Here is a 10,318-nt window from a genome sequence, read left to right on the forward strand (position 1 = left end):
GGGGGGGCGTGCCCCGAAGGAGGGGCCTGCAAAGGCTCCGCACCGCCCCGCGCCTTTGCCTCCTCCCCCGGGGCCCCAGGCCGCTCAGGGCTCCCGGGCACAGCCTGGGTGCTGGCCCGACAGACGACCGGGGCACCAGTACCCCTGCTGCTCCTCCGCGACGCGGTGGGGGCTCATGTGCCATCCGCCTCCCGGGCGCACACGCCACAGCCCGAGGAAGGGGCCCGAGGCCCCGCCACACCTGCAGGTGCTCTCCAACGGCCGTGGGGTTTTGTGTGTCTGAAACAGCCTTACGCATCTGTAGAGAAGCGTGACATGCCCCAGTGAGCAGGGGCTCAGAGCATTGTGCGTGGGAGTGTGTCTCACTTCTCGCTTATTCCGAGAGTCGAGCGAGGCCAAGACCGGGTCCCAGGCTGCAGTGGGCATTACCCACGGACTCATCAAGGGTGTGAGCACGCTTTGCTCCGGTCGCCCCGTCGGCTGGCAAAACCGTCCAGACGGTTCAGCCACCTGGGAACCCGCCCACAAGTGTCCCTGGGAATGCACGAGGGACATATAAACAGGTCCACGTTGTCCCCCTGGGTGGCAAGCCCCCCCCCCCCGGCGTGCGGGAGAGTCTTGGTAAGTTCGCAGGAGAGGACAGACCAGGTGAGTCTCTCTAGTCTCGGTTCAGTGGCGTCGTGGCTGGCTTGTGCCCCTGCCCTTCACCTTGAAAGTCCTAGCTCCCAGCACCTCAGAGCCTTTACAGAAGTCACCATGTTAGAGTGAGGTCATCAGGAGGGACCCTACTCCAGTCTGACTGTGTCCATGTAAATGGGAGATTTGGACACAGACGTGCATGGGTGGGGGGGGTGCTACAAGGAGGGTCCCCAGGAAAGCACCAGCAGCTGGCAGAGCATGGACCAGACCCTCGCCCGCAGCCCCTGAAGGAACCAGCCCTGCCCACACCTCCCTCTTGCGCCTCTGGCCTCCAGACTGAGGGAATACGTTGCTGTTGTTTGAAGCAGCTGTTTGCGGTAACTCAGGGACCAGTGAGAGAACCCCTCCCCCCAGCTGAAAACCACTGCATCACTGTGTGTCCGTCCACTATGCTCCTGTCCTTCTGAAAAAAGCCAAGAGAACATCCTCAGACATGTTTGAATTTCCTGCCATGGTTTCAAAGGCCATGTTTTTAAACGAACGAGACCAGAAGCTCACGGTCACCAGCCTTAACTGGCCCATGACATAGGTGGGCGGAGCAAACCCTGCCAGCGCCCACATGGCATCCACAGAGCGGCCTGCTGTGCCCTTCTCACACCCTTCCCTTCCTTACGGGGTTGGGGACGGGGGGGTGGAATCTTGGCCCGCAGTCCCTGGAGCTGCAGGCCCTGGCCTCCTCCAACCCCTGAGCCCTGGCTGTGGCCCCTTCCCAGCCACATTTTAACAGTCGGCTCTGAAAGGAGACTCGGACCTGTAGGGGGATGGGAGGGGGCCCGCGGCAGTGGGGGCGTGGCAGGAACGCTGACAGGTGTTTCCTGGCTCTGCCCACTGAGAGAGACACGTGAGCCCACCCGGAGTCCAAAGAGCCCTGGCCTCCTCCAACCCCTGAGCCCTGGCTGTGGCCCCTTCCCAGCCACATTTTAACAGTCGGCTCTGAAAGGAGACTCGGACCTGTAGGGGGATGGGAGGGGGCCCGCGGCAGTGGGGGCGTGGCAGGAACGCTGACAGGTGTTTCCTGGCTCTGCCCACTGAGAGAGACACGTGAGCCCACCCGGAGTCCAAAGAGGGGTTCCAAATACCCTTCCACCGAGAGGAACCAGGGCTCCTTGGAAAACGGCCGAATCCAGACAAGCGGGGACGTACAAAGCAGAGCGGGACACGGTAACGGAAAGGAAGTCTCCAAAAAACCCTCCAGGACAAGTCAAAAGGACACAACCACCACGGAGGAGTTCCCACTGGCTGAATCCAGTTAGAGCGTAAAAAAGACCGCCATAGAATTATACACTTACAAGTGGTTAAAACGGTAAATATTAAGTGTATTTTCCCACAATAAGAAAATCTTTATGGGGCGCCTGGGTCACTCAGTCGGTGAAGCATCCGCCTTCGGCTCAGGTCATGATCCCGGGGTCCTGGGATCGAGTCCCGCATCGGGCTCCCTGCTCACCCGGGAGCCTGCTTCTCCCTTGTCTCCGCCCCCTGCCAGTGCTCTACCTCAAACAGATAAACAAAATCTTTACAAAAAAAATCTTGAAGATGACGGCAGTGAACAACATGTCGGTTTTTTAAAAACCCGTGAATCCACAGTGACGTATTTCTGAAAGTGGAGATCCTTGGAAAAATGCCAGCTAATAAACACAAAGGATGAAATAATTAGAAAACTGCCGTTTTGGGGGCGTCTGCTTAGTCGGTTAAGCGTCTGGCCCTGGGTTTCAGCTCCGGTCACAATCTCAGGGTGTGGGAATCCGCACACAGCCGGGCGTCTGCCTGGAAATTCTCTCCCTCTGCCCCTCCCCCCTCAAAATAAATAAATATTTAAAAAACAAGAAAGAAAAAAAAGAAAACCACCATTTGCAAACCACCGCCCAGCACCGGGGTAAAAGGGTTTTGAGAAGCTGTTCACATGAACCTCCATCGTCCTAGGGAGTCTTCTGTGTCCCTTCCAGTCCCCTTGAAGGGGTCTCTGCTGGGAGACAACCATGGCCATGCTCGAGGGGCGCTGATTCTATGGCCTTCCTTGTGGCCTGTCTTCAAGTCCACTGCTGCAAGCCGGGCCCACCCCCCCGCCCCGTTCCTGGGAGCCTCCGCACTGCCCCAAACCTTTGCACACATCCCCTCCTGGACTTGGGTCTCAGCCTAGAGGTCACCTCCTCCTGCAAACCCCCATCCTGGATGAGATGGACACAGTCCAGAACACACAGCCGGCCTGTGGGCCCTCAGTGGACCCTGGGCTCAGGGGTCGGGGAGAAGGTGGCAGGGAGCGCACACCCCCAGGGTGGGCAACATGGCACAAAAGAGCCCACTCAGGACCTGCCTCCAGGCAGGGAGTCCGGGCTGTGTGGGTGGGGCAGGGGAGGGGAGTGATGGACGGCCCCTGCCTCAGTTTCCCCATCTGTGCCAACAGCTGTTTAGAGGGATGAGGGGCCCCACCCCCTCCTCCAGGCTAACCCGGTCACCTTCTCTTCACCCTGGGCTCAGTGCTCAGGGACATTGCATTTGTGCCCGTGAGGCAGAGACCATAACCCTGGCATCAAGGGGGCCCATCTTCACCCCAACACCCCACTCCACACACGCAGGCTTGCATGGGCTTTTTTGTTTATTTATTTAAAACAAACAACTGTGCGCTATGTACAGGTCCGGCTCCCGGGCGGGTGGGTGTGCAATGGCAGCTGGAGGGTGGGGAGGGGATCCGGCCCCTTGTCGGCCGGTGGAGCCAGCTTCTCCATTCCTGCCACCCGGCCCACCACCTGGAGGCAGCCCCTCCCTGGCCCATGCCCACAGCTTCCCTCAGCTGGGGGCCTCCCTGCATGAGAGCAAGATGAGGAAGCCTCTTCCTAAAGCAAAATAAATAAGGGCCTGGGGACAGGACCTACCCCGGTCCCCACTCTCAGCCCAGACCAGCCCATCAGTACTGGGGGGGGTCAGCGAAAAGCCCATTCAGGAGGTCAGGCCTGGCCAGCAGAGTCTGGTGGCACCTGGTGGCCTGTGTCACCCCAGTGGCCTGAGGGGCGGTGGGCAGAGCTGGAGGGGCGGAGACTAGGGGCCGGCCAGACCCCAAGGCTTTAAGGCAGAGCAGGGTGAGGGTAGGGTGTGCGCAGCCCAGGGCCAGGCCAACCTTTGGCACGATCAGGGGAGGGCAGCGCAGTGGCCTCAGGCAGGGCTGAGGACAGGTGAGGGGCTGGAGGGGGCATGAAGCCCTTGGTCCTGGACCTCCCATTCCAGGGCCTTGTGGGCGGGCGCTGGGGGCACGGGTGAGGCCGCGGCCACCGCCTGACTTCTGTCCCCACTGCATGTCCTTCAGCCAGTGCCTGGTGGTCAGCAGAGTGTGTCCGTGTTGAAGGAGAGCTGGGCCTGGTGGGCAGACGGCAGGCAGGCCGGCCGGGCTTGGGGAGGCGTCCACAATCCCCCCCAGCCACCCACCCTGGGTCTGGGACCGGGTAGCTCTCCTCCGTCTCCCTGGAGCTCTTCCTCAGTGGTGAAGCCTCCTGTGGCCTCTGTCTGCCCAGGCTGGTGGCTACAGTGTTTCCAGCTGTCCCCTGTCCCCAGGCTCCGCTCCCCCTACTCTGCTCTGCCTGTCTCTGAAGGCCCTCAGGGTTTGCACAGTGTTGCGGGGTCTGCAGTGACTGTGTATCTGCCCGTGCCCAGGGCCTCCCGTGTTTAGCCCTAAGTATCAGCGAGACCCCTCCGTCCCCTTGAGCTCAGGACCGCAAAAATCCCCAGGCGACTCCTCCCCACGCCTCTCCTCACGCACAGCCTGAGCCCGCTGGCCACACGGACCCTACGAACGCGGCTCACCCGCTCCTCCTCGAAGCTGATGAGGCCCTCGTCCTCTGTGTCCAGGTCTTCGGGCTCATCGGCCACAAGTGCCCTTAGCTCTGTGGGGGCGGACCGGGGCCGGAAGAGGCTAAGCAGGCGGCCCAGGGGTGACCGCAGGGCCGAGGGCGGCTCTGTCTCCTGCTGCTCCAGGTTGTCACTCTGCTTCTTGGCGAAGTTCACGAACACCTGGTGGGCGGGGGCAGGTGGGTGAGCGGGGGCAGCCCAGCCAGCCCCATGCCCCAGACCCGGGGCACTCACGTTGTCCAGGGTGGTCTGGCTGACGGAGTAGTCCTCAATGCCAAGCACGCCCACCACTTGTTCCATCTTGCTGAACACCTGAGCCAGTGAGATGTGCTCCGACTGGAGCTGGTACTGCACCTTCGTGTGGTGACGCTCCTGGGGGGGCACAGGGCTCAGAGGCCGCCCAGCGGGCCCCCAAGCCCGAACCCTGGGGCCCCACCCACCTTGAGCACAGCTTCTGGAAAGTTCCGGTTGAAGAACCGCACCACGTCCTTCACATTCTGGCTGCTCTTGGTCCTCACCGTGATCATGTAACCGTCCCCAAACCTGCGGGACAGGCCTGTGGCCCCGGGTCCCCAGCCACCAGGGCAGCCCGTCCCCCACCTGCCACAGGCCCCACAGTCCGCCGCCCCACGCTGGCCCCGCCGGCTCACCGGTTCTTCAGGTGCTGGATGCTGCCCAGACAGCGCAGGCGCCCGTTCACCATGATGGCGAGACGTGTGCACAGGGCCTCACACTCCTCCATGCTGTGGCAGAGAGGGGCTGGCGTGGGGGGCGGGGCACTGGGCGCCGAGCAGTGGGGGAGGGGCGAGGGCAGGGACACACCTGTGCGAAGTCAGCACCACCGAGCGCCCCGTCTTGATGAGGTCGAGAATGAGGTTCCAGAGGAAGCGCCGGGCCTTGGGGTCCATGCCTGTGGTGGGCTCATCCTGGGGGCGGTGCAGGCTCAGCCACCGCAGGGCGCCCACCCCAGCTGGCCCACTGGCTGCCTCCCACCCCGGCCCAGCGGAGGGGCGCGGTCGGGCCGACCCCCACCCCGGCTCACCAGAAAGATGAAGGCGGGGTACCCAATGAGGGCAATGGCTGTGGACAGCTTCCTCTTGTTGCCCCCGCTGTAGGTGCCCGCGGGCTTGTCCGCATACTTGCTCAGCTCCAGCTTCTCCAGGGCCCACTTCACCACCTGGGGGCGAGAACGGACATCAGGGCCCGGCCCTCCCGTCAGCCCCTCCCCTGCCCGGGCGCCCCTCACCCGCGCCTCGTCCTTCCAGGGGATGCCGCGGAGCCGCGTGTACAGCTGCAGGTGCTCTCGGGCTGTGAGCTCGTCGAACAGGGCGTCGAACTGCGGGCAGTACCCCAGACTCTGCTGCACCTGGAGCAGCTCCTTGAGCACGCTGGGGACACCGTGCCATCAGCACCGGCGGCCACAGTCGCCCCGCCCGCCCAGGCGCCCGCCCGCCTGCACCTGTGCCCGTTGACAAAGGCCTCGCCCCCCGTTGTGCTCTCGTCACCCGTCAGCATCTTGAAGGTGCTGGTCTTGCCGGCGCCGTTCACGCCCAGGAGGCCAAAGCACTCGCCAGGACGCACGCCCAGGCACAGCCGATCCACCGCCAGGATGCGGCCGATCTTCCGGGACTTGTACACCTGGCGTAGGGGAGGGATCAACCCATTCAGCGCGGGCCGGCTCTTGAGCCACGCCCCCCACGGGGCCCCGCCCCTGCCTGGAAACACGCCCCCGGGTCCCGCCCCCACCTGGCCGCTCTACCAGCCCAGGGCCCACCTTGGTCAGGTTCTCAATCTTGACCATGTCGTTGTCAGCATCCCCCCGCAGCACTCGCTGCCGCTCGCTGGCCACGTCCACGTCGTCCTCCACAGGCTTGGTAGACACTGGCATGCGCCTGCGGGGACAGCACGGGCAGTGCCATCGCCCAGCGCTCCCCAACTTGCTATGGCCCCCACACCCCCGGGCACTCCCCAACTCACTGTGGCTGCCGCAGGAAGTTGTACTGGCACATGATGGTGAGGAAGAAGCCGACGAAGCCTTCCACCGTCATGGCCACCAGCCCCCTGGTGACAATGTCCCACTCGAACGGGGACTTCATCTTGTCAAACTGGCCTGTGGGGCAGCCGGCTCAGGGCCTGTGCCGGGGGCCCGCCCCACGCCGGCAAGTCCCGACGAGCCTGCCCAGCACCAGCCCGCGGCTCACCGATCTTGGCGTAGTACTCGTTGATGTACTCATTGTAGGCCATCTCCATGAGCCCGTGGCCCAAGTTGTAGTTGGGGAAGATGAGGAAGCAGCTTTTCAGGTAACTATTGACCACCTTCAAGTCCTGGAGGGTCACAGGGGGTCACGGGCCCAGCTGGGCCCTGCCTCCCTGCTGTGCCCCACCACCCGACTGCCCTGCTGCCTGCTGTGCCCCCACCCCGCTGCCCTGCCTCCCACCGTGTTCGCTGCCCCCGTGCCACGCGGCCCCGCCATCCCGCTGCCCCGCCACCCCACCATGGCCTGCAGCCCCACTGCCCTGCCACCCCGCTGTGCCCTGCTGCCCACCGGGCCCCACCACGCCGCCACCCCGCTGCCCGCTGTGCCCCGCTGCCCCCCCTGCAGCCCGCTGCCCCACCTTGTCATGCTCGAAGAGCTGCAGCAGGAAGGTGGCCACGGTGGCGGTGATACCGATGAAGAGGTTGATGACAATGAGGAACACGTAGGCCGAGCTGGGAACCTCGAACCAGAAGGAGGCCGGGTACATGATGGGGGTGATAGACCACCTGCGGGGGAGGGTGCAGTGGTCAGCAGCTGGCCCGCCCCACCCCGGCCCACTCCCTGGCGCGCTCCCCCTTACCCGTAGAGCAGGAAGAGAGAGAGCACGGCAGGGAAGTTGGTGGGTGACGTGTAGGCCGGCAAGTCGAACACAAACAGGATGATGACGCAGCAGGTGGCCGGGACCAGGTAGTTCAGCTGTGGGAGCAGGAGCGGCAGGTGAGGGCCCGGGAGCGGGGGGAGGGGCCCCGGGCTGGGGGAGGGCCCCGGGGGCAGGACTGGCGGGCCTGGCAGGAGACAGGGTCACGGGACGGCAGGGGGCTAGGGGTACCGGGAACCGCCACCACCACCCCCGCCGTCTGGAGGGCGCACCATGTCCCACACGTAGTTGGCGAGCCAGTAGACGACAGGGTTGCAGCCGCTGACGAACTGCAGGTGCTTGGCCTTCGTGGACTTCTCGGCCACCAGGAAGACCACGAAGCTGGCCGGCACGAAGGACATGGCCACGATGATGAAGATGGCGATGACCACGTCCGTGCCCTGCAGCCTGGGGGCAGGGCAGCCGTCAGCCCCTGCCTGGCACCCCGGCCTGCGGCAGAGCCCCCGCCCCCTGCCCCGTACGCACAGGTAATCCAGGGAGAGGCTGGCGCTCGTCTTGTTCATGGGGTGGTTGGTGACAGTGATGCCTACGGCACAGGGGACGGCAGCCTCAGGGACCTGCCCGCCCTGCCCCGCCCCCACCCCGCCCCCTACCCCCGCAGGCTCACCGTAGGCCGCCGGGTTGCCCTTGCTCTTGGGCAGGTTGGCGCGCAGGATAGCATTGTTGAGGCTGTTGAGGTAGGTGGGCATGCTGTGGTAGCCCTTGTTGTTGTAGAAAACCTGGAGGGACCCAGAAGTGCCCTAAGAGCCCCGTGGGTTCCTGCCCACCTCGGGCGAGAGCCGGGGGCCGCAGGGCCTGGGGCTGCACCGCTCACCTGGGCCGCCCTGCGCACGGCGATCTTCCGCACCATGACCGGGGCCCGGGCACCAAATGACGCCGGGATGGACTTCTGGACATTGCCAAAGGTGATGGCCCCGTACCTGGGCAGGCAGGTCGAGGGGCGGTGAGGCCCAGCACGCAGCGGGTGGGCTGCCCCGTTGCCCACAGCCGGCACGCAACGCCCACCCGGCTCACCGGTGCAGCCGGAAGCGGTCAGAGGTGAAGAGCAGGTACTCGGAGACATTGTGGCCGGTGATGTCCGTCAGGATGTCTCCTGTGACCACCCGCATCTGGGGTGGACGCCCGCCCACCCCGCCCGGGCAGGAGAAGCCAGTGCCCTGCGCAGAGCAGGTGCAGCGGACGGGTTCCCGCACCAGGCGGGGCAAGGAGGGCGCCGATGTCCAGTTGTCTGTGGGCACGGCAGGTACCGTCAGCTCGGGACCGCGCCATCCCCTGCCCCCCCCCACAGGCAGCCTGGTGGGCCCCTACCTGGCCCAGAGGTGGGGGGCAGCGAAGCATTCCAGGCCTGCAGCAGGTCCTCCTCTGGGGACACAGGGGAGTCGGACGGGGCGGGTGAGGGTGGGGGCGGCACGAAATTGGACAGCGGCAGCCCCTGCGTGAAGGACTCCAGGCACATGCTGTCAAAGAACCGGGCGGCCAGCAGGCGGGACTCGCCGCTGCTTAAGTTCAGCATGGGCCCCAGGGAGCCGTTGGCGGGAGACTTCAGCACGCAGGTGGCGCCCACGCCCGACGGCAGTCGGAACGTGCCCACGAGCTGCTGGGGGCTGGCGTCCGGAGACAGTCGCAATCTGGGGGAACCCGCAGTATGAGTCTGGGTGGGGAGATGCCCACCCATCTCCGCGCTCTCACCCAGCCCTTGCTCGCCACGGCTGCCTGGCACGCGGCCTCACCGGTACTCCTGGCGCTCCTCGTTGGCGTAGGGGATGAAGTTGCCGCGGGGCTGGGTGTAGTTGTGGTACTGGGAGGGTGACAGGACCAGCGGGGGCAGGTCACCTGGAGGGGTGCGTGGGGAGCCTGAGCAGGTCCTCATTGCCTACTGGCGGCCCCCAGGCCTAGGTCCCTCTTTCCCAAGACCCTTAGGGTCCAAGCTTGGGGTCTGGGTCCCAAGGATGCCTGAGCCCCAGACAAGCCCCGCAGAATGCCTGCCGGTCTTGGACATAGTGTCCAGGCCCAGAGCGGGTGGTTCAGGAGTGGGGAAGAGCCAGTCCCACCAGAGTGGGATGCTGGCCCCCATGTCCCTCTGCCTGGCCCGGCGGCCCTACCGATCTCAGGGACGGAAAGGGCCACGGTCATGGCCACGCAGACGAAGAAGGCGGGGAGCAGGATCTGGGAGGAGAGCGCCTTTGAGTTGCGACGGGCACAGTGGAAGCGCTTCACCAGGAGCCCGTGGAACTGGCGCACCTTCAGCCACCAGCCCTCCAGCTTGCGGCTGCCCTGGCCGACCCTCGACAGGGCCTCCGCCTCGGCTTCTGCACAGGGAGTGGGGGCTGAGCAGGAGGCTCCGCGCCCCCCACAGGGACCCCGCCCAGCCCCGCCCGGCCGCCCCCCACCTTGCAGGCTGACGTTGTCGGGGTCCTGCAGGTTGTCAAAGAGGGGACGGTAGTCGCCGCAGACATCCGCGTAGGTGGCTCCCTCGTCGCCACGGGCAGAGCCCACAGAGGATGCGGACTGCAGGGACACCTGTGACTGTGCCAGCTCCGTGCACCGGGCCAGGCTGCCAGCGTGCGCCTCCCCCGGCGAGGCCGGGCCCTCCGCCCCCGGCAGCACATCCTTCCTGGACTCCTTCACGTCTGCCGCGGCAGAGGGGCCAGGGACGGGAGAAGCGGGGCTCAGGCCTGCCTGGGACCCCGGTCCCCCTGCTCACCCACCCGCCCAAGACCCTCAGCCCCACTTCGCCTTGGGGAGCCCCAAGTCCCATGGCCACCTCCCTGCCCAGGCTCCTCAGCCCCAGAGTCAGCCTGGCAGGGAATCGTGGCCCCTTGTTCCCACCCAGAGCCCTTGGTCCCGAGACAGGGGCAGAGTGAGC

General features: G+C 65.3%; 1 protein-coding gene across 2 annotated transcripts in view; it reads right to left on the bottom strand.

The window, feature by feature from the left end:
- Positions 1-3,279: 3,279 nt before the first annotated feature.
- ABCA2 (ATP binding cassette subfamily A member 2) overlaps positions 3,280-10,318 on the bottom strand; it is a 22,170-nt gene continuing 15,131 nt past the window's right edge. For both annotated transcript variants that reach the window (XM_040632239.1, XM_040632240.1), the window contains 23 exons: positions 9,843-10,082; positions 9,555-9,761; positions 9,183-9,285; positions 8,761-9,080; positions 8,467-8,680; positions 8,267-8,372; positions 8,060-8,171; positions 7,918-7,978; positions 7,665-7,839; positions 7,375-7,490; positions 7,153-7,300; positions 6,738-6,861; positions 6,514-6,646; positions 6,311-6,428; positions 5,996-6,174; positions 5,783-5,924; positions 5,579-5,713; positions 5,359-5,462; positions 5,187-5,279; positions 4,977-5,079; positions 4,771-4,908; positions 4,492-4,698; positions 3,280-4,047 (listed from right to left, as the gene is read on the bottom strand). In XM_040632239.1, coding sequence (XP_040488173.1) covers positions 4,012-4,047; positions 4,492-4,698; positions 4,771-4,908; positions 4,977-5,079; positions 5,187-5,279; positions 5,359-5,462; positions 5,579-5,713; positions 5,783-5,924; positions 5,996-6,174; positions 6,311-6,428; positions 6,514-6,646; positions 6,738-6,861; positions 7,153-7,300; positions 7,375-7,490; positions 7,665-7,839; positions 7,918-7,978; positions 8,060-8,171; positions 8,267-8,372; positions 8,467-8,680; positions 8,761-9,080; positions 9,183-9,285; positions 9,555-9,761; positions 9,843-10,082 — 3,314 coding nt within the window. In that variant the 3' untranslated portion in view covers positions 3,280-4,011. The remainder of the gene's footprint in view (positions 4,048-4,491; positions 4,699-4,770; positions 4,909-4,976; positions 5,080-5,186; positions 5,280-5,358; positions 5,463-5,578; positions 5,714-5,782; positions 5,925-5,995; positions 6,175-6,310; positions 6,429-6,513; positions 6,647-6,737; positions 6,862-7,152; positions 7,301-7,374; positions 7,491-7,664; positions 7,840-7,917; positions 7,979-8,059; positions 8,172-8,266; positions 8,373-8,466; positions 8,681-8,760; positions 9,081-9,182; positions 9,286-9,554; positions 9,762-9,842; positions 10,083-10,318) is intronic.

This window comes from Ursus maritimus, unplaced genomic scaffold, assembly GCF_017311325.1.
Source record: "Ursus maritimus isolate PB19 unplaced genomic scaffold, ASM1731132v1 scaffold_17, whole genome shotgun sequence".
Taxonomy (NCBI): domain Eukaryota; kingdom Metazoa; phylum Chordata; class Mammalia; order Carnivora; family Ursidae; genus Ursus; species Ursus maritimus.